The sequence below is a fragment of the Xiphias gladius genome, chromosome 13 (genome assembly GCF_016859285.1).
Source record: "Xiphias gladius isolate SHS-SW01 ecotype Sanya breed wild chromosome 13, ASM1685928v1, whole genome shotgun sequence".
In the NCBI taxonomy this organism is placed as follows: Eukaryota; Metazoa; Chordata; class Actinopteri; order Istiophoriformes; family Xiphiidae; genus Xiphias; species Xiphias gladius.
Genome location: NC_053412.1, coordinates 8,091,857 through 8,115,808, shown reverse-complemented (window position 1 = coordinate 8,115,808; position 23,952 = coordinate 8,091,857). Strand labels below are relative to the sequence as shown.

General features: G+C 42.4%; 2 protein-coding genes across 2 annotated transcripts; both read right to left on the bottom strand.

The window, feature by feature from the left end:
• Positions 1-274: 274 nt before the first annotated feature.
• On the bottom strand, positions 275-8,992 carry mrpl39 (mitochondrial ribosomal protein L39). Its single transcript, XM_040142222.1, has 11 exons — positions 8,936-8,992; positions 8,783-8,839; positions 7,425-7,631; positions 7,060-7,199; positions 5,943-6,042; positions 5,496-5,563; positions 3,665-3,777; positions 3,389-3,454; positions 3,076-3,229; positions 2,616-2,663; positions 275-446 (listed from the first exon to the last, which is right to left on the bottom strand). The coding sequence occupies exons 2-11, from the start codon at positions 8,817-8,819 to the stop codon at positions 372-374; spliced, it is 1,008 nt and encodes a 335-aa protein (XP_039998156.1). The 5' UTR covers positions 8,820-8,839; positions 8,936-8,992; the 3' UTR covers positions 275-371.
• Positions 8,993-9,769: 777 nt separating this feature from the next.
• On the bottom strand, positions 9,770-23,629 carry LOC120798147 (ras-related protein Rap-2a-like). The gene is made up of 2 exons (XM_040142223.1): positions 22,876-23,629; positions 9,770-10,997 (listed from the first exon to the last, which is right to left on the bottom strand). The coding sequence occupies exons 1-2, from the start codon at positions 23,187-23,189 to the stop codon at positions 10,760-10,762; spliced, it is 552 nt and encodes a 183-aa protein (XP_039998157.1). The 5' UTR covers positions 23,190-23,629; the 3' UTR covers positions 9,770-10,759.
• Between the last annotated feature and the right edge of the window lie 323 nt (positions 23,630-23,952).

Genomic DNA, 23,952 nt, shown 5'->3' with positions numbered 1-23,952 from the left:
CACACACACACAGCTTTTTTTGTTAAGCAAACTGCTGACACACACAAGCACACGTCTACACATTTCCAGTTTCACTCTTCTTGCTCACTCCTACACACCCAGAATCAGCTGGACAGTTATAATCCCAGGCAGCCCCCCCAGGGAGTGTTGAAATCTTTCTTTCAACACACATGATGCAAGAGGAACACCCGTGTTTTGTATGACAATGGGGTCAAAAATGTAAACGATTTACTTCAATTTACGACGAGTCCCGAAAGAAAGAGATATGTGGAAGTGATTTGTCACATTTTTATACACATTTATTGAACAAATAATACAATCAGATACATGTCAAAGTGTGTATGTGTGTGTGGAAGGTTACACAGAGGTCGTTACTGGCTGGTCGGAGGTGGAGCTGGGTCAGGAAGAGAGGGTGGAGTCACTTCCTCAGGGCTGGGCAACTCGACCTTTGCAAAAACAAAACAAAAAAGAAAAAATGCCACGTTAATGATTATGTTCATAGTTACTTTAATAATTATTATGTCCTCTCTCTCAAATCTTTTTTCTGTCTTTGGTGAATGTTTGATATAGTATAAATGGCTTAAAAATCCTCTTTTAAAAAGGAAACTTCCACAGAGATATTAGTGGGGTGTGGGGGCATGATGCTCCCCACGGGGAAATTTGGGAGAATCTGTTTGCAGTGTGGGCGGCTGTGTTTGAGCACCAGCTGGAGGCAGACGGGGGACATGCTTCCCTACTGCCAGCAGCCGGCTCATAAATGATCCCGCCCACACCTCACTGCTTTTATAAACCTGTTTCTGGTGAGTTCTTTATGGTGGCACGTACAGGCGGAGGACATGTATACATACATATATACATACATACATTCTCTCTGTCTGATCGTCTGACCACTGGTGTTTCTTGCCCATTTGGACTTTGGTGTACCAATATAGCAATATATATATAGCACTTACTTTATCATGAAAGCTAGAAATGATGGCCAAAACTATGAAAATAAGACCCAAGTTGTAATAAAACCAGAATTATCCTGTATAAGCTTTTATCTCCACTGACAATTTTGATTTAATCTTGCATGTTATCTCATTTACTACGGAGACTTGACCAAAATGGCAGCATAGAATATTTAACAGTCACATAGGAACTTTAAATATACAATATTGATATACTGACTTTAATTGTGCACACGCCTAAAAAGGGAAAAAGTGTTGCATTCTGGATACGAGGATGCAAAGTGGTCCCCCATCTTCTTCCCTGTGTCAGTATTGGTACTCTACTACCAATACTGGTATTACTCCAAGACCAGGGTGCACAGTACTAGAATGTCATTTTTCCAGGCTTAGAACAGATTCTAAGGGAGTTCACAAACAATGGGTTTCAATATAAAAAGGCAGATACAAAGCTTCCTCCGTAGTTTTAGTGAAGTAATGGCCAGTATTACAATAGCGAAGACTCAAGTTGTAATTAACCGGAACTACACTTTCATGTGTGGAAATTCTGAAATGAAATACATAGGAACCCGTGTTTTAAACTGATTTCAATCCAGCCCTTGTAGCTTTTAGATACTCTAGCTTGATGTCTGTCACTTTTTTCATTGGACAGGTAGTCTTCACTTTTTTTGTCATTTCTTCCCCTCATGAAGGAGAGACAGACAGTTATCTCAAAACACTGAACGTGACAAGAGAAACCAGCATGTCTGGTGTCAGGTGATAATATGGAACAGTGTCCTCTCAGAGCGTAAAACTGACGTCCAGCCGCCCCTGCAGTGGTTCTGCATGCTAATCCTGAGAAAGACATGATCCAAATGTTTGACACTTTTAATGTTGGTCCATACTGTTGTTTTAAATGAAGTGCTATTTCAATTCCCTGATTAACCAAATCTCTGAAAATAAAATTTAGGCCGCAGCATAGTATGTCATCAGTTGCCAACTCAAGTGTGTCTATTAATGAGTACATCTTTTTTTTTTTTTTTTCATTACGCAATCAGTGATGCACAGAGGATGCCAGAAAGGCTGCAGCAAAATATATTTCGCCTAGATGGCTCCATCCAAAATTAACTCGTAGCCTAGTTTGAATTTGAAGAATTTATGCTTCTGCTTTAGAGCCTGAGTCACACTTGGTTATGCTCAGACAGAGCAGATTCAACTTTGCATCAATCTGAGTGTCACGATGTACAACATCTAGAATAAGCGCTTTGAACCTGGAGAGATTTAAAAATACTCCTTCCTTGGATCTTGAGTTAGTGTCTGCGTATTTGATGTCGAGATCAGAAAACAGCAGTTTGTCCTTCATGAGGTTGATGAGATCTGGTAAGACTACATCCTACACTGCATATCCTCTCCCTGTTTTTTTGCCAAAATATAAATGCAAAGCAATAAAAATAGCTGCGTTAAATCCTAACCTCTGGCTGCTTTGTAAAATCTGAAGTAATGGCTGCAGCCAGCGAGCAGGCTGGCTGAATGTGGAAAAGACAGTGATTTGGACATGTATCCAGCCTCTAGACCGAACCATTGCCCCAAAACACTAACGGCCCTCCTTCTGTGAGCTGGCCTCAGCGCTTAAGCTTTGATGTCACTGCTGTTGAATGAGTGTGTGAGGTAGATTTCTGTTGTTCTTACCAGTTTCTGTGCCCGCTGCCTCAGTTTCCTCCAGACTGTGTGGTGAGCCTGCAGAGAGAAAGAGAAAACGTGACTTGCAGGCACATGTAGACACCAATAAAGTACTTTTATTGTGTCATACACTTCTGTGCATTTATAAAGGAATACCACTGACATTAGAAGGACCATTAATTGTCATATATAATGCATTTTTTTTGTTTCATAGCAAAACAGACTTTATTAATAATCTCAAGGGAAACCATTGCAGACTGCTAAAGAATTACTTTTCTTAAATAGGTTAGAATGAATATAATTTCACTGATAAGGCAACATTAATCAAGATTTTAAAATACAACTAACAAACTGTCTGGCATGTAGGTGTATAAAAAAAAAGTCACAGGGTCCACAGCTAAACTTTTTGAGAAATCCTCAGTGTATATAAGGGCTGTTATGTCAACATATTCCATACACATGTCCCTACCTGCAGCTGCAGAGGCAGGGAAAGGCCCTGTGCTCGACGGTGGAGGCCCCAGGGACCCTGGCCCAGGCTGTGGAGGCCTGTCACCTCGTACTGGGAGCACAGGCCTGTCCTGGCCACCAGAGGGCCCCCGCTCAGCAGCACATGGTCACCACATCTACAGAAAAGGTAAGTGGTTGTGTGAGGTTAGCTGAGAAATGCACGAAATATGCACAATTCTTTAGATACGCACAAACGTGACAAGAAATTAACACTACACTGGGAATATGTAAGCAGAAATGAAGTTCTGCACCAAAACATATGTATGTCATGTCACCTGTAGAGCATCACTGTGCCTTTTGGATTTTGTGCTGCCTTCTGTTCCACCTCTTCCTGTTTATACCTGGGATAGACAGAGAGAAAATTCAACGGTGTGGTCAACCACAATAGTAACCATGTGACTATGGGGGAGACAGTAAAGATAAAATAAGTAAATAAATAAAAATAAGAAAGTAGGACTGGAGGTATGACGCCAGCAAAAAAGGTATAAAGAGTAGTGGAGAGAGCTATGTCGGAGTTATAGAAGTGAGATCAGGAGATAAGGAGAGTTTACCTGCTGTGTGAGAAGACCTCCAGCGCCACAGAGGGCACCACCTCCAGAGGCTCCCAGACCAGGTCCTGGTGGATCAGCTGCTGGGCCCCTCGGGTCAGAGAGCGCAATGACTCCTGGAGAGAAAAATAGCCATGTTAGTTTACAAGGATCAATTGCAGTAAAAGATCCAGGAGTCCTGTAATCAAAGATTCAAACTAAAAAAAGCTCTGCGTCATTCCTCCTCTGCAACTGCTTGTGACTAATAGAAGCTTCACTTCAAAAGGTGATAATAAAAGTTCACACTGCAATATGCAATACATCACCAGCTGTCTCTCTGTCTCTCTCTCTCACACACACACACACACACACACACACACACACACACACACACACACACACACACACACACACACACACACACACACACACACACACACAAATGCATGTAAATACATAGAAAAACTTACAAGATAAGAACACTCAAGATTATGCAAACCCTCTATTTCTTTTGCCAAATACTGACAAAGAAAGCATTAGACAAGGTTTAAAGGAGGACGTTAGCACGACAGGGCAGCAATAACTTTATCTAGGCAAAACAATAACTGCAGGAGTGGTCTATAATATTTCTGTGTCTTGGTATTTTTTGCCAGCATTTAATCACCCAACATATGTCAAACTGACTGCAGCCCCTGTTGGTTGTGGAGGACAGAACAACAAACCCTGAACAGCCACTTCCTACAGAGATAGACGTGTGTCTAACGTGTAACAGAAGTCTCGCTCTGAAATCTTGTGGGAGGTGAGTTGTAGCAAGAAGACAACAGTGTAAACCTGTGTGAGAGTTGAAGAGAGCTGTCAGCAGAAGAGTGGAGTAACGTTGCAGACTTGGAGTACAGAGAGCGTAGCTCACTGTTATTCAAATGATTAAAAAAACAAAACAAACAAACAATGGCTCTGGTTTGCGCATTTCTGAACTGTGACAACAAAATGACACACCACCCTTTGCAAAGCTTTTGCAGACTACCTATGGGGGACAGGGACACACTGAAGTTGTGGCTACTTGCACTACAAATGGATTAAAACACTCTGTGTCCGTACACTGCACATAGCAGACCATCGCGTTTGCAGTGACCATTTGACCGGGAGGACTACTGCCAATCAAATAGGAAAAGAAATTCTACACCAGAGCATCTTTTCCTGAAGAAAAATGCTGTTTCAAGAACAAAGACCTGCTGCACACAGAGTGAAGGTAATGTTTCTAGCTACAGTTATTTTGCTGACCTGGTGTCAGTACAAACGACAGCAGGGCAACAGCAAAAACATCAGTCAATAAGCCAGTAGTATGTAAAAAGTATGAAGTGAGTCACGACTGATTAGAAAATAATTATCGAGATCCAAATAATTATAATAATTATACAGAACCATTTCCCCCTTTAAGCAGTTGACACTCATTATGGTTTAAGTGATATCAACAAGCTTACATTATCGGGCTAATATTGTTGCCAATGTGGACCATTAAAAGTTCTCATCTTACTGCAGAAATATAGAAATGGACAATGGAGAAACCAGTGAAATAATGCCATTCGGCTTAGTGTTGAGTTTGCCTTACAGGCATTAAATTTTTTTCAAAAAGACAAACAAACAAACGAAACAAAAAAAATCACAGATGAGGACAGAAAAATTTTTCTAACGCATTTATATCTTAAAACAAAGCTCATATACCAACTGATGGAAACACACATCCTTCATACTTTATTAATACTGGAAAATGTTTCTTTAGAAAATAGATGGAGAGATGCTCAGTAATGACTGCAGAAGCTTAACTGAGCTTTTAGCTGCACACACACACACACACCTCAGAGGGAGTCCATGAATCCAGCTGAGAGTCGAGTGCCACATCACAGCAGAAGGCTCCTGAAGTGACTGCAGGGAAACACATGACGTGGGAAAAAATTAGCAGAACACAACTGAAACATATGACCTCCTACCAAAATGCAAAACTTACTTTACAATTACATAAACTAAAAAATAATAATAATACCTGCCAGAAATTAATTTCAATTAATTTAAACAATGAATATCCACTTACACAGTAATACAACAATTCTACCTGTTTTTTTAAAAATATACTCAATTTAGTCTGAGTACAGGCCAAGACCAGACACTACATCTAACCGAGGCTTTCAGTTCTGTCTAAAAAAGGTCCTGGCAGTGTAGCAAATGACCCTCACTGGTTTGTTGAACAAAGACAAATTGTACTGGTCTCTGGTGCCTGTTCTGACATGAAGAGGAGCTCCTCTACCTGGCACCTCTAGTGTGCTGAGCAACTCCACAGTATAGTCGTCCTTGAAGGCAGTCTCCAGCACCTGACCCAGCAAAGCAGCACAGGAACGCCAATAGGCCTGGAAGGACAAGAAAAGACGACATTTTTATTGTCCAGACTAAAACATTTACAGTCACAAGATGATTAATATGTTAAAACAGAATCAAAAATAAACTTAAACATAAAAATGTGTTGATTTTCAAACTTCCTTCTGTCTTGTCAAATAGCTTTACCTTATTCAGATCTCTATATATGATATGATCAAATAAAACAATTTGAGAGGGGAAAATCACTTTGGCTGACTAACAAACTCATGACGAGGGGTCACATATAAACACTGTTTACTGTTAAGTGGAGACAAGCTAAGAAGGTTGGTAACAAATGATCTACAGTACAATGATTGCAAGAACATGTACGTTAAAAGAAGTTGACAAGTATGACATGGAATTTAGGTATGGACTGAGCACAAAGGGGCTTTAAAGAAGGCATTTATAATATTTTGAATGTATATTTGTTGATATGGAGACTAAAGACAAATGGGCAGTTAAAAAATAAAAAAACATGATGCCGTAGGCCAGAATTAATGTTTTTCTGGTGCATTTCAACAGGAAACTGTTTGCTGTCTTTTTTTTTTTTTTTTTTTTTTAAATCTCGGTTCCTTTCCTAGTCGGTTCACGTTTTCAGGTCGTAAATTTCTATAAGACTAAGTCTCACTACAGTAAAATGGCCACACAATTTAAAAAAACACAATACCCTGTACAGAAATAAACATGCAGGAGAAACTGTAATGATATACACCAATTACCTATTTCTAAAATTCCCTGATATTCTCTTATTTTCCTCGAGAACTTCTGAAATTCTCTGACTTTACTTTTTGGAAAAACATCTGAGCAATGAATGATATTCCACAAATGTCATGAGCACAAATAACTACAGCTTCATTTATGGTCTAAACAGCAGGAGAATGCCAAATGTGGTATATTACAAATAAAACGGGAGATGAATTTAAGATAAATATATTAGATAAATATTTGACAAACGTCCCAAGCAATCAGAAAGTCTATAAAATAAAATAATATTTTTAGTTGTAAAGTACCTGGTTGACCAGTGTTGGGTCACTGTCTTTAAATGTGAGCAAGGTAAGTGAGCAAGAGTGGACGAGGGGCTGGTGGAGAGGCCATAGTTCCCCATCTACCAGGGCCAGAGCTGAGTTGGTCACGTGATACTCTGTCAAGTCTGAGGGAAACACAGAGGAGTTCATTTAAGTGCAAAAACAAGTATTTATTTATTGTGAAAATTATGGCGGTACATTATTAATGCATGCAAATGGAGCTAAGGCATGTAGTTTATCAAAGATTGAAGTTTGTGTTTATTTCAGAAGCCTGACCTGACTTTAAAAATGGTTACAGTAAAGGTTAAAGATTCAGGGACTGGACAACCCCCAAGCTCCCTTTCACTCACGCCTGGCACAGCTCAGTGGAGTGGACATCCCTTTGTTCATGATGAGCAGTGTACCATCCAGCCCCGGGCCCTGCATGGACACCTCTATCTTCTCGATGCGAGGGTACAGAGCTCTCTGCCTGGCCTGCTCTCTGGAGAAGACGGCGTTGCGCTGGCTGCGGACCTCGGCCGCTTGTGGACGCACAGCCGCTGCTGTAGATGCATAGCCTTCGGAGGGGGGCAAGACGAGCCAAAATGAACCAAAAGGACAGCGGAGTATTCACTAATGTCTAAAATGTACTTTTTGGTGGAGAATGCCACCGAAGAAACAAATACAGGCTAAATACTTTGACACTACTCTGTTATGAGTGTTACTATTACATAGAAAGGAGCCTTTCAACAATTTTACATGTAAATTTAGTTGTATAATTTCCCCCGGGACTCTGGAGAAGTTTTTGCAAAGTCACAGATGACACCATATCAATGTCAACAGGGTTATCTGGGCTTCAGACTACAAGTTATAACAGAAAGCCTGTGTTTCAAACTGGGGCTGTGGAGTTTGAAAGGTGTGGGCACGTATGGCCACCAATCAAGCTACTGAGTTGTATTATGGGAAGCGTAGGCTCCAGTGTTAATTTGGATTTAGACCCATATTAGGGTCTAAAGTAAGGATATACAGTATAATTTATTTAACTTCCTAATTAATGTCGGCAGATATCCTTTTACCAGACACTTGGTAGCAATGTCAATCATGTCCGGGGGGGAAAACGAAGTGCATTCACAGACTCGTTTAGCTGGCTTTAGGGACATGATGTGTAAAAGTCTTTATGCTGTCACATCTGCACTACGGTCGTGCTAGCGATTAGACAGGTAGTCAAGTCGAACTTGGGGCTTTTTGCAGATAATCTTCATGCACAGTTAAACAATGGCTATGGCTATTTAGAGTGTTTAACATTAAAATGCCTAGAAACTTCGAAGATAAAGGCGGAGTTACGACGCAGCTAACCGTAGTGTGCTTACCCGAGTTTATATATCATAGGAACATTTTTTCAATTTTCACTCATTTCTACAATACTTGAATTCCGTAACAGAGCTATGACACGGCAGACATTTTCCCATGTAACAGGAAAAAGTACAGGTGCATTTAGTAACGTTAATTAGCGGTCCTCCTGGTACTGTGTGTGCTGTGTTACTGGAATAACTTCCTAGGACGTCTAATGTTGATGAAAATTAATGTTATTAATTACACACGTACACTATATCAAGTCAAATGTCTTCTGTGGAAAAAAAAAAGAAGAAGGTATTTTTAAGCTGTCAATACAACCTCGCTAGCTCCCATGCTAATGACACACGGTTACCGTTGGTTAGCAGTTACTTACAGCGCTGGAAAACTTGACACAGGGTCCTGGTCGCCATGGTGACAAATATTTCTACAGCTACATAAAAAAACAAAACGAGCTAAAACAGATACAGAAGCACAAATAGATAAATGTCTGTTACAAACTCCAGTGACTGAAGGACGCCATGCCTACTTCGCGTGCGACGTATATTTAGGTCCGGAGAGGAACTCAAACCAGAGGCTAGAAAGTTCCACGTGACCTACAAAATCAAATGCGGTTCTAGTTTATGACAGCAGGTGTCGCCGTCGGTAGTAATTTCAATGAGGCGTCTGCGAAGGAAGCCCTGCAATAATCATTGTATTCCACAGAGAGAAACAAAATCCTGATCTGCATTAGCAACACTTTCATCAGGACAGTTCCTAACAACACATTACATTTCCGTATAATACCTATTTGATATTGCTGTCGGAACCTGTGCTAAAATTTCTATATTTATGGCATCCCTCTATATTTTTTTCTGAATTACCTCAGCATCTCTTTCACAAGTGTTGAAAGACTGTTGATCTTACACTGACTGGATGGAATCCAAAGTTATGATCTTTGCCCCAACGTCTCACATGTCGCCAATTTCATCCCCTAATGGACTCTAATGGCGCTCATAATTTGACAAATGCTTGTTGGACTCTTCATGACCAGAATCGGCAGCGGGCTAAGTGTTGGCACTAATGGTAGAAGCAGGAGCAGCAGGACACCGGGCCAGGGAACACAGGACCGCAGGACCAAAACACCATAAATCATCTCGACACAGGCCGAGGTGGAGCCAGATTACTGCTAAGTAGCGAAGCTGAAAGGCTGTTTTCACAACGAGCGCTAATCTCATGACCTCTGGAGGTTAGAGTAAAATGAAAGAGGTTGTGCGTGGCTGTTTTTGCAAAAAAATTACGGAAAATATAAGGAGTTTCTTTCATCATCAAATGATCGTTCGACAATAAAGAAGCACGACAAATTTGTGCATAAAGATTTATTTTTGTTGAAAATAAGTGTGTCTGACATTGAACCACTAACGTAACTGATGTGATTTAAGATAAATGAACTACACACTGACACTGATGTTCACTTCATACGATGTAACAAGGCATTTGTATCATCTGTAAGGTGTAAAGACAACTGTCTGTACATTTTAATGACTGATTGACTGACTGACCGGTTGGTTGATCGATGCTGTCTCTTTGGGTGAAACTGATTGTACTCAATGTCAGCGTGACGGAACAACTTCATGCACACATCATCCACAGTATGTCAACATTTGGGATCTTCTGAACGAATTTCCCCAAAGGTGCAGTTTCCTTTTTAGACATTCGTTCATCTGTTCATTCATTCATAGTTAGGCGGGCCTGCTGTATCATTAACCTCTAGTATGACTCCTTCACAGTGGTGACATCAGACTTCAGATACTTGGTGATTGGTCTTGCACCGTCAAAAAGTCCCAAAAGTGCAAAAAGAAAAACACAAGCAGAAGAAAACAGGACCAATATAACTGCTGAGCTCACTGCCACCCCTGCTTAGACCTATGGCTGGTTTCCCAAAAGCATTTAGCACTATGATCTGCAATGGCTTTTAAGATGCTTTTGGCACCATGCTGCCTTTGGGAAACCCCGAAAACTCAGTCTTGTTAATCAGGAGGATGGTGATGGACGTGGGAGGTCAAGTGTTGTTGTTTTTTTCTTTCAAGGGAAACTCCACCCTGTGTCGGAGGAGTGATGAATGTTGAAATTTAATTTCCCTTAACCTGCTTTGTCTGCTTCTGCTACGTGATTTCCTACATTACCCAGAATGCTTCTTAACCAACTCAAAGGCCTGGACTGTTAGATACAGAAAGCAGGCAGAAATAGTGAAAGCCAGAGCGGATGTTTGCTTTAATCCCCTCCCTCCTCAATCTATCTAACATGAATTAATTTGCATTTTAATTTTCTACTCTCCTCCCATCCATCACCCCTCCAGCAGACTGATCGACTGCTACTGTATGCTGCAGGCGGGGCAGCAGGTCTCTCTCCGGTCTGGCAGAGGGCAGAAGTCCATCTGCCTGACGATCTCGGCGAAAAGCTCATCCACCATGGTCTTGCTCTTGGCCGACGTCTCCATGAAAGGGCAGCCCCAGTCCTCAGCCAGCGCTTGGCCCTCGCTGGGGGACACTTCCCTCTCCTCCTCCAGGTCCACCTTGTTACCCACCAGCACCACCGGCACCTGCTGGTACCTGGAAATGAGAGAGAAAATCACATCAGAGGAGTGTACATGTGAAAATTGCTGCCTTCTCCCCCGCTGGCTGTGTTTTGTTAAAGACTGAGACGACAGGAACTTCCTGCTACCTAAGGGAGAAAACCAGAGAGAGAAACTCAATGACAGCATGTGTGTGCGTGCATTGTTGGCCTACATACTGTATTTGTTAGATGCTGAAACAATAAGGGTTTTGAACAATGCACAATGGAGCGAGAAGAGAGGGATAAACACAGCTACATTCAGCACCAGCTTCCCAGGAGTCCTCCATCACTCCCCGGGTGTCTAATATCAGTAGGCGGTCCCATTAGAAAACTGTCATTGCGAAAAAATAACTGCCCCTTTTGAATGCCGCGATGCTCTATTTATTCCTGGATACACGCGTTGGCATGGCGTGCAACCTGTGCATGCAATGTCTTCCGATTCATGGTTAAAATTGTTAGCTCTCCACTTTGCATCACTTCCGTCATACACTAAGCATGTCGTAACGGATCAAAAGCTTTCTCCCCCAGCGTGTGGCTGACGATCCCAGTCCTCTTCCCTGTGAGCCATCAATACAAGGAAACCAGGCTGGGGAGAGTAATGGAACAGGTTATTGAATAATTGAATAAAGCTAATGTGCTGCTCTCACATGTGGGGGGGGGGGCATGAACATTGGCCTTGTGCCTTGGAAACAACTATTTTCTATTTCATGTTTAGATTTGGCTATTATGTGCTCCCACATTTAAGACTGTACAGCACATTAGTTGACATGGAGAGTTTTATCCCAAAACATCATCGCAGTAAAAGAAAGAGCAAACAACTTAAATTCATTGAGTAGATCCTTAAAGGGTCATTTCACTTAAACCAGATCCAAAAAAACCCCATAAAGTATTGTGGTAAGGTGTTGTTCCACCAAGAGTTTTTAGCTTCAGTGCTCCTTGGCCAAGATTTGCCAAGTCTCTGGAACTGTACCGGAGGGATGCAACACAGTTCTTTCAGTCTTTTTCTTATTTGGTGTGTTCATGATCATCAAATTAAGGTAAATCTTAAAGCATCTATAATCAATATTTTTATATTAACAAAGAATCAAATGACTAATTCTATGTGAAGGGGGTTTGCTTGTACTGACGAACCCACAGAGAATTATCACCCGACTCTGCAGTTCCCCTCAGGTTGCTACGGAGCTTAGTAATGTCCTTTAGCTCATTGTTTTGGTTTTAATGGTGCTGTTTTCAGCCGTAGCTGGGAGCTGTTTTCAATGAAAAAGCTCCAAAAACTCACGCCACGCAAATGGTAGAAAAAAGTTAGTAACTATCCGGTGACCACAGTGGAGCATTTAGCAGCATATTATTCCTGATACTCTTTCTCGGGAATAGGTGCAGATCGAAAAAAACTGAGCTAAAAGGAGAGCTAATATTGGATGGATTCATCAGGTGGCAAGGAACACAACTCCAATTAAATGCTGATGGAGGTGTAAATAAGAAACTGTTAGCTAACAAGTTTGGCATATTAACCTAGAAAGTGATGATATGTCGAAGCTGTGTTCACAGCTTGTTTCCACTTCCCTCAGAGGGCCCAAAAAATGAGTTATCGCAGGTTTAATTCTACAACATACAAGTCATATTTTGGACAACTGTGTGCCTTCAACATGACAACAACCTTGTGCACGAAGGAGGGTCCGTAAAGAAAATGGTTTTCTGGCTCAGTGCCCTGATCTCAACCCCATCTAACACCTTCGGGATGAACTTGAATGCCAACTACAAGCCTGACCTTATCACCCAACATCAGCCAGGTTCCAAAATCTTGTGCAAAGCCTTTCCAGAAGAGTGTAGGTCAATGCCCATGGTTTTGGAATGAGACAATCAACGTTCACATATGGGCGTAATGTCTGGATGTCCACATACTTTTGACCAAATAGCGTATGCATTTTTTTGTAATTTGGGTTAAGGGACTCTTTAAAAACTGTCTCGCAAACATGTTAGTACACTAATGTTGTTACGGTACAAACACAGTTGCTGGTATAGTAAATGCAGATCCCGCTTTGTTCAGTACAATATATTTCATTTCAGTTAGACGCTCTTCGTGTTTTCTCTCATTAAATAACAACAGAATGTCAATTACAGAGGGTATATATTCTCACTACAGGTAATGGCATGGACCAGCTAATAGCCTCCACCATCAGTCATTCGTAAGTGCATCCCGAGCCCAGCTTATCGATCTGCTGGTGCTACTGAGAAATGGGCTCTTATCTAAAAATTGGGGGCCTGCTGCCACAGTGTTCAGCTGGGAGAAGAACCGAGGCGTGGAAAAGGGCCGGCCAACGTCTTACGGCGCTAAAGAGGGACTGAGAGCTGGAGGCAACGAGTGCAGACAGCAGCGAGGTGGGGAAGTGAGCGTAGAGAGCCTCCTATAGTGGGAAGAGCCGGCGTGAAGGTCACAAAAGCACCTGCTGGACCTGCGGAGGTGTCCTCGAGCGAGACACTACAAGCTTCATCGGTGCTGCTCCTTGGCTGACCGCCCTCCAGAGGAATTCCCCACAGAGAAAAAAGTTCCCCAAAAGTGCAAATGATTCAAAATTATGTCAGTAATTTCTGCCCCAGCTGGTCGACAAACATGCTTTAAGACTGTCATAGCATAGAAAAACTCGTTCACCACAGCTAAAACGCCAAAGACTTCCCTGCAGCTTGACATTTCCCCCACAGCCACTGCACTGCATAACACACACAGACACACACACACACACACATATACAAACAGCAGCTGACCTCAGCAGGACAAGCATCTTGCATGGTCTGTGTGTTTGGAAAGCTGGAGTCTAGAGGGTGTGAAGTGTGAACAAGGAGAGCACCACGCAGACAAATGCAATCTGACAGCCTTGCAGGAGAAACTCTATATATAACTACAAAGACACAGGGAGAGCCAGCGTCTCTAGGGCGGGGTGGGAGTTTGTATAGAGATTGTTTGTTGCAGCATCAAACTACCGCTCCCTTCTTGCCAGATGAGGAGAAACTGAAACTGCTCAACGCGGTATGAAGAAAAGTTGCCCCACGTGGATTTATAGGCTGATATCATGTATCTTTGAAGAATATGTAATTCAAGTCTCAGCCGTGCGCTAACTATGCTCTTATGACTGAAATGGTCTTTTTTGAGTACATTTTTTCACACTTTATCACATTTTGGATTAGAAATAAAATGACAATTTGTGCAGCTGCAGAGGCGCTTCCAGTTCTTTGTCAGTATATGTACCTTTATTTCTATTAAGTTGGGACTTTACCTGTTAGCATTTTCATTTTCTACCTCTATATACACCTCTGCTTCACTCCATTTAACAGGAATATATTGTACTTTTTACTCTATCGGGATGTATACATTAAACTTCTCAACAGCACATACAGTAAATAGAATTAGCTCCACCTCGACCAGCTACAATATTAAAATACTGAGTACATATTAATGTGTCAGCACGCCAATAAAACACTGACAGACGCTATTCTGTATAATCAATGCTTTTATTTTGAGACTTTAAAGCTGCAATAATCACTATTTCATATTAAAAATCAAACAAATGACTATATTTAGTATGAAAATGTGCACCCGTAGTGACCAACCCACAGCTCTATGCTGCTTTAAAAACCGCCCCTTTAGCCTTTTTTTCAGCTCATTGTTTTGATTTTACGGCCCACAACTCAACTGTTTTGGTTGAGTCTCACCGCTCTCATCAGCCTCACTTCGCGCAGCACCAGGCAGGTGCTTCCAACGAAAAGCTCTGATAAGGCAACTGTTCGTCACCTGAACAGCACCAAACTATAGACAGACAAAGTCCAACATTTAGCAGCGGAGGAGCCGGATATTTTTCCCGGGAACTGGTTTAGACCAAAAACAGAGCTAAAGACAGTGTTCACTATATAAGTTAAAGGGCGATAATATGTCAGTGTTGATGTTTCATCTCGTCCTGCTCTCCCCAGTTCACCAAAATTTAAAGTAAATGATATGAATATTTCTTCTACCTCTGATAAAAAGTGTTTGAGACTTCCAATCGAGTCCTCACCATCGTACCTATAATCACAATAAAAGCTGTCCTCGTGGCTGTTGTGGCTTTTAAGCTATTGGTTACCAGTGTTTATACTCTGCCTGTACTGTTTGTGCTGCACATACTGTATGAATATTAAGCAGTACAAAATGACAAACATTTCTAACTTGTTATTGGTCCGACACCAGAGTTGGCAACCACGCATTATGGGAATTATCAGCACACTTGGAAAGTGTTTGGATTGCTTGGCTGAACCTACCAGCTGTATGAATATGCAGCCTTTTTTTTCAGCTCATTGTTTTGATTTTATGGCCCACAACTCAACTGTTTTGGTTGAGTCTCACCGCTCTCATCAGCCTCACTTCGCGCAGCACCAGGCAGGTGCTTCCAACGAAAAGCTCTGATAAGGCAACTGTTCGTCACCTGAACAGCAACAAACTATAGACAGACAAAGTCCAACATTTAGCAGCGGAGGAGCCGGATATTTTTCCCGGGAACTGGTTTAGACCAAAAACAGAGCTAAAGACAGTGTTCACTATATAAGTTAAAGGGCGATAATAGGTCAGTGTTGATGTTTCATCTCGTCCTGCTCTCCCCAGGTCACCAAAATTTAAAGTAAATGATATGAATATTTCTTCTACCTCTGATAAAAAGTGTTTGAGACTTCCAATCGAGTCCTCACCATCGTACCTATAATCACAATAAAAGCTGTCCTCGTGGCTGTTGTGGCTTTTAAGCTATTGGTTACCAGTGTTTATACTCTGCCTGTACTGTTTGTGCTGCACATACTGTATGAATATTAAGCAGTACAAAATGACAAACATTTCTAACTTGTTATTGGTCCGACACCAGAGTTGGCAACCACGCATTATGGGAATTATCAGCACACTTGGAAAGTGTTTGGATTGCTTGGCTGAACCTACCAGCTGTATGAATATGCAGCCTTTTTTCTTTTTCTTTCAAAATGCAGTGAGAGACGAGTCGCATTGGAACAGACAACGGCAGGTGGCTGACAGCTTGTGAAATTACTCAGAGATGTGGATATTAAAATCTGTAGTGATTTTTCTAAAATACTGCTGTAAAAAAAAAAAAACTCTTTCAGAATGATACTGGAAGAATGATACTGAGGGAGCCCATATGCTCAGCTGCAGGACTTTCACACTGCGAACTGCTGAGCTAAAGCTTTTTGAGGCCGTCATCTGTAGCTCCATTTGTGAAAAGCCAGAGGCTGAAATGCCTTATCCCCATAATGCACGTGGAATCTTGAATAACTTTTGCTGATATACATTTGCCCTTTAGAACACACAAAAACTAGTTACTGTCATTTGCCTCTGTAGGGTGTTATTCCAGCTGTTGGGAAAAAAGGCAAACACACAAATCCGCCCACACACAAAGAGTTTTTCCACTTATCCTTGGGGTACAACAGCCTTATTTAGGCTACCTGCTGTGCTAAATAGCTTCAGTGACTTCACTTACCTCTTTGACGAGCCCCACAGCACCGACAAACACAAACTACAAACTACAAAAGAACAGTCAGGCATCTTAAACATGCAGCCCTCCAACCCTGCAGCCGCCTCTTTGCTTTCTGCATCTGCTGTTAATTAGCATTTGGAGCAGCTACACTGTGTGACACAAGCTTAACGCATGTATCTGCTCGTAGGACTGAACGGAAAAATCACGGAACCTATGGTGCCTACACTGTGTTAACTCCCGAAGGGTGTTACTGCGAGAACAAAGCTTCTATAACTAAGGTTTCTGTGGCGCCCCGGCTACATAAAGAGGAAAGCAAGGAAGCAAAATAACAAACCGCAAACATTCCTATGATAAACAAAGAGAGGGCCTGCACAGCAGATGGAGAAGGTCTTTAGAGTCCTTTTTTATGATAAAACCCCGAGCTTCATTTTCATCTTTAACGCTGCAGCCGAGTTTCTCCACATAATCTCACTTTCTTTACTTCAGATGCAAACACTGTATAGGGAGTATGGGAGTTTTGTGCTGTTTTTTTTTTTTTTAAAGTAACAAGTGAGATTGTGGGGAAACTTAAATGTTATTAATGGTCCAAATTCTCCTTTCTAGTGTGTTTTAAGGCTGGAAATGTTGGTTCATTGGGATTTAAAGATTTCCCTGCAAGGAGGACTCAGTGTTATCCTAAATTCGAATTTATCGGTCGTGGAGAGGATTTCAAGACAGGATGAGAATTTTATTTGGGCAGAAAGTATGAATCTGCGCTGTCTCATTGAAGGTTGGATTGTCCCATGTGGAAAGGTGTGACTTGCCATTTAGTTTTTACTTCATCATTCGGTCTGACAATGTGTCGATGCAAAAAGGTTTTTGACAGGTGACTTATTTTGTTTTCTTTTGCACTAACCAGTCAGTAGCGAGTGGCATATCCATCCCACCAATGTCATTTCGTCTGGTACAGAAGCTGTAGTGGTTGCTAGGGTCAGTTAAACGTAAAGGTACCCTACGGAGGTTTCTTTTAGACAAACAAAATTATAGTTGTCTTCACTGTTTTTTTCACCAAAATAACTAAAAAAAAACACATTTCATTTCTCATAAAACATATGCCCGGTGGATTTTAACTTTTTTTTTTTAAAAAAAACCTGCATTATTTACACTCATATTTGCTAGCTGGCAGTCTTCTTCTTCCTTACCTTTCGTGCCATTTTGCTACATTTGTTGGCACATTATCACCGCCAACTGTCAGTTGGTGGAATAGCATGAAACTGGCAGCAGGAATTTGTGTCAAATGGTGCAAGATACATACAAAACACTGCTCCATAGCACTGCTTTTGGCCAAGAACTCCACAGGGTGACTTTAACTTTTGTCATGTCAGCCGACACAATTTGCCAATTTAAGAGTTATCTCTGTAAGTCAACTTACAACTGCTTGGACAGCCGGGTTGCTCCCATTCACCCTTGTAGCCATTTTTTATGACCATTTTTTGTTGCCCATATACTTGCTCACAAAGCAAGGAAGATGAACTCCTTATTCCCGCCTACAAAACTCTCATTGGTTCGATTGTTTTTCCAACCAAGCCAATGTTTTCACAACACCAGAAGTACTCCGCTGGAAACACTGAAGATATAATCAGCAATTCAGAGGTCTGGAACCAGGCTAGAATGTAAGAGTGCAAACTGATACACAGTTGTGCAGAAAATACAACCACTTTAGTACTTTGGAAACCTCTGTCAACTTCCTCTTATACCAAAATACATTTCTAACTGATGTTGTCACTTCTTAAATGTTCCCTTGGGATCTGATAATAATCTAAATGTGGGAAATCCCAGATACATATCAAAGCAAAGCAATTTTTTCCTAAGGGGTCTCGAAATAATTCCGAGGGGTTGCAAAATGATCAACAAGCTGGAAAACATTTTTGCTGCACAAACTATGCCAATTTGTGAGACTTTCTCTGATCTTTGATTTTTTTTATTGTGACATATTCATCTTTTTGGTCTTCAAAAGTATTCCGGGAAGGGAACATCCCTCTTTGGTTGAATTACTTGCAACACAGTCATATATAATCTGTGACAAGAGGTTGCAAGTGAACATTACTTCACTTTTAAGACCCGAAAGGCGAGGAATGACTGTCGCAACTTATATTAGATTGGATCGGATCAATGCACAGATGTGTTTTCAGATGTTTGAGAACTGCTGAACGGCTAGAAGTCAGTTCTAGATGTGATAAATGGTGGAGTATGGGGAAAACATCATGCAGTTAATATGTTAAGTCCAAGCACTTTACACATCGACAATGAGCACTTTACTGGTTGCTCTCCTTAGCTCAAATTTTCAACCAAGCAGGCTGTTTTAACTGCTCTCTCTTTCTTGATGGCAAACACTAAAAGGCTGAGGTCTGGAAGTTGCTTTGTACCTACACCACAAGTGCCCCCTGGGAAACGTAGTTTTGGTCTCTCCACCCTATTCCCACTCAGCAGTGCGTGATGCTCACCTCCTGCTATTAGACACAGCATCAGTGCAGCGTGAAAACGCAGCTCAAGCGCTTTGAACGTGCTTCCTCCTCCTGGGCCGACAGAACTATAAACCTTTTACTTGCATGCGAGGAGATTATTGGGCCACACCCAGATGTTGTTTTCACTGATAGCAATTGGCATGGGGTTTATATGGTTAGCTTGTGAGGTGCTGGCATCTATAGAGGGTAAGATATGTCAGAGGTGAACACAAATCTACACCAATTATACACATATATAATGAAAAGCACAACATTTCATCGCAGCAGAGAGAGAGATCTAATACAGATTTCCTTTAACATTCCATTAAGAAGGATGTCGGTCATTGCAATGCACAGCTAATGTGCTAACTAACTGTATTATGCAGTTAGATGTCAGTTTTCCTGTCAGTAATGATCATTTTAGCTGGCAATCATTTTAACATGGCATAGTTGTTTTTATTAGGATCATGTCAGCTGCTCGGAACTACTTAAAGTGTTACATTAATGTTGAGTTAAATTCTAAGTAATTTTCAGTCTCGTTGGAGTCGAGGCAATCAAACGTGGGACAAAAGCGTTAACTTCTATGACAAATACACAGTTTAGATGGGGGACAGATGGGGGATAGATCGGGGCTTAGTCAATTTGTTGCAGAGTTAGATGAGAAGAATGATACCTGTCCCATGTCTGTATGGTAAGAACGATATGCAGTTGGAGCTAGCAGTTGGTTAGCTTAGCTTAGCAGGAAGACTGGAAACAGGGGGAGGCCGCTGTAATAGTCGGCCAGATAATTGTCACATTTACCCTTCTGTTTTTGTACAGATTAAACAAATTAGATCTAAAAATGTTAAATCAGTGAGTTTTATTGGTGCTAGTAGGCGGATTTTGTGTCCTTCGGACAGGGCCACGTTAGCTGTTTCCCCTTGTTTCCCGTCTTTATGTTAAGCTAAGCTAACTGGCTGTTCGCTCCAGCCACATATCCGTCATACAGACAGGTAATGGTATCAATCCTCCCATCTAACTGTCGTCAAGAAAGCTAATCAGCACATTGCCCAAAATTTTCAAACTATTTCTCTAAGCTTCTCTCCTACTCCCCACCACACCTCTTCACGTGTGGAAGTCAAACCGGTGAAGCCGATATGTGGACTTGTGCACAGCAGCAATAGCCTATCTCAGCAAGACGCCATCGCTTCAAGCCACCTGCAGCCCACACGGCATAGTAACGTACAGGATCTCACTTGTTTCCCATGCTTCCCCCACGAAGAGCCCCGCATGAGCATTCTGGTTTATGTGACTCCCTAATGGAGGCCTGATGTCTTCTTGGCTTCCAACCCAACGCAATCCCATTAAGTTCTGGTGAGTGGGCACATGCTATATCTCTTTGGGGCTCTTGCTGCTGCGGCTGCTGCTGCTGCTGGATCAGCAAGACGTTTGGGAGGAGAGAGGCTGATCTCCTGGAGAGAGCTAATGGAGACCGGGAGGCTGATTGTGTTGCTTGTTTTGTTAAAGATGGGCACCCACTGTCTGCACGTGTTGAAATGACCAACTATTGAGCCTATTCTTGCTCTCCTTGAATAAACTGATAGCGATGTTGCACGCATGTCGTCTGCACCGCGTGGTGATTTTTGAAAAAATTTGTGACAATCCACTTTGTCGAATGAACTATACAAGCTAAAGCTTATGACGACAAGCAGCCATTTTTGTTTGCTCAAATTCTGTTGTTCTTTGTGTGATAACAATTGTGAAAACGAGACACCCCTTGGACTCTCCTGATATCTTGAAACGTCCAAAGATGTTCAGTTTTTTTTTCTTGGTAAGAAACCTAAAACAATAAGCCAATTATCAAACTTTTGGTTTGGACTCATCAATTTATTCCACCCCTGACAAACATCTGTATCTACCTACACAAGATGCGTGTATAGTAATCAATGATAGGACCCATCCTAAAATGATAATGTGGGTTTTGGTCACTGTACGTGTTTAAGAGCATTTTACTTATTTGCAGGTTTTCACATACAGTAACAATCCCTACTTCAAACGCAGAGCAGTGTGAAATAAAGGTGTGAATTATTTATGGGTGTACACTTGAGGACAGCGGTGGCTGGTGCTGTGTAGGCAGCTGCTTTGGGTGGCGGCCGGCTAGAGGCGACACAACACGGTTTTATCCATCATTATATTATTCATTACATAGGAGTTCCCTCATGCATTCGTCGCTGCTATGGCTCGTCAGCTGTGACGCTCTCCTGCTTCCACCCGGCCTGTGACGTCTGTGCCACGGGAGCATTCCCTTCACTGCAGGAGATGGAGCTGAAAAGCACTGCACCAAACTATACAGATTAAATTATAAATTACTATAACACAGTGTGCAGTCAAATAAATAAATGTGCCGAGGCCTTGCTGCGTGATGTTCAGAAAACGTACTATTTCAGTGCCATTTTACTGATGAAAAGCTGAAAATTGCATGCAGGAGTTGCCTGAAAGGAGCAACACAGCAACTGGGAAAAGGAAAATCTGCAGAATTGGAGGTGTGGGGCAATTTTCCTAAATTAGATTTTTGGCAGTTTTTTTTAATGAGGTCCATATATACATATAAATATAATTTTTTTTTTTTTTTTTTGCAAATATGGACCAAGACCGACTGTGTGCTCACAAGTACTTTCCTAAGTGCTGAAACTGAATGATCCTTGCACTTTTTCACGAATGCAGAGAGAATGTACACTCCAATCTAATCGACTCTTTAATACATACATTGAACTTTTCTGTATTGTATTTCTAAATATTTTGGCCTTTACCGTGACAGCTGACAGGACAGGTGTCAGGAAATGAGGGGAGAAGAACAAAACAATGACATGCAACGGGGGTCCCCAGCCGGACTCACATTAGGGACGCTGTGATTACAGGATCAGCGACATCTTAAACCCGAGGCCACCAGGTCCAGGATTTCTGATCTTTTACATCATTAAGTAAAACTGAAATCTAGGGTTGTAACTGCAGCACAAACCACAGACCTACATGTCTCAACACAAGGGATTTCTAAAACAAACATCCTTCAGCCTTTGTCAGTCGTGTGACTTCATCATATTTGTCCTGTGGTGTCTTGACATGCCAGAGGACATCAGCTCAAGCCCTCGTAATGTTTGGCTTTTGTCAACTAAAAGATTCTTAACTTGCAACCTGTAGTCATGGCCTCACAGTCAGTCGTTGTCATTAACCCAGCGAAGGGAGGCTCTAAGCCAAAAAAAACAATGTCACTACCGAACGGAAAGATCACAGCTTTTCTTCCACTCTCTCTCAGTCTCCCAGCCATGAGATGAGCTCAGTGGATTTGTTGAGTAATGGACTGAACTGATCAAAGCCATCCAGAGTTGGTCATGTGTGCGAGACAGAGAATATCAAACCCAGCGTGAGTTCAGCGGGTTGATGTATGACAGGTGAGCCGCAGCTGGGCTCTTATGAAGCACATATGAGCTGGTTGCAGCTTCTCACGAGGCGCTGGAGGAGAACGAGGAAGAGGAGGGAGATGAGAGGATGTGATATAATTCCTGTGTAAAAAAGAAAAAGAAAAAAAGGAAAAGAAAAAAAAAATCGTACAGTCGCTGCTGCTTCCGAAGTGGGATTCGTTGACTTTTGCGGGGCCCTTGAGAGGTTCCAGGGGGTACTCCGGCAAGATTAGGAATAGCTTAATGTCACCGTTCACAATAAATTAATGTGGGAAGGATAAGGAATTGTTATGGTGATTATAACTTTCCCTCCCACCATCACAACCAACTTGTGGGGTCTATACTGCCCCTAGGATGTGACTATTGGAGAGGCCCAAAACATATTCAGTCAGCCCCTGTCTATTGCATCAGACTAGGATGGGGGTTTATACAATAAACTGGACAGTATCTCACCTTTTCACCCTGATGATCTGGTCTCTCATGGGCTTGATGTCCTGAAAACTTTGCTGATTGACCAGACTGTAGACCAGGATGAAGCCTTGGCCGTTCCTGATGTAAAGGTCCCTCATTGAGGCGAACTGCTCGGTGCCGGCTGTGTCGAGGATCTCCAGCACCGACGGCGAGGAGTCCACCTCGATCTCCTTCCTGTAGAAATCTTCAATGGTCGGGTCGTACTTCTCTATAAATGTCCCGGTGACAAACTGGACCGTCAGCGCGGACTTCCCCACCCCGCCGCTGCCCAGCACCACCACCTTATACTCCCGCATAGCGCTCCCGCGGCGTTAAATCCGGCATGCAGAAAACGAAGCCCTCGGCTGCGGGTACAGGAATCGCATCCCCGTGCACGGGAGCCCGGGCTCAGACTGCAGGCATGACACAGCGACAGCCTCCGGTAGACGAGCTGCTCTTGCTAGTTATAGGCGGGCAAGACTGAGATGATGCTGGAGCATGTAGCCCCGAGACGCGCGGCCACAGCCTCTTACTGAAATATTCCCACGCTATCTTGAAGGGACACCATTCCAGAGGCATCCATAATGCAATAAGGCGTCGGTGTGGCAAAAATAAAACCGGCTATTCTTAGAAACAACTGGACGGCACATCTTTTTCTGTGCCCGCAAAACGGAAGGCGAGCACTACATTTCTCTGCGCGGACGGGGCACGGTTACGGTTAAAGGCAAAGGGCCCGTTCGTCCCTAAGAAGACAACGGCGCCGGGAACCCACGCCTCTGGAATCGGCGCATCCACTGGATGTTACTATGTCCTGGGAGATATGAGGGGCGATTAGTGCCGCACAGAACCACGGGGAGGGTGGGCAGATGGAGAGCAGGCATGTCTGTGACAAAGGGAGTCAGCCCCTCTCATGATGGAAAGAAAGAAAAAAGGAAAACACACATCTGGAACCAGGCATTAAAGGGGTTTCTTTGTCTAACTGAGATACCAAAGATGCCTTTCGCTGTAAGCGATTTCTCCTGGTTTTTGGAAATCACGCAGTAGACATCATGGCGAACTAACCTATGAGGAATGCTACCG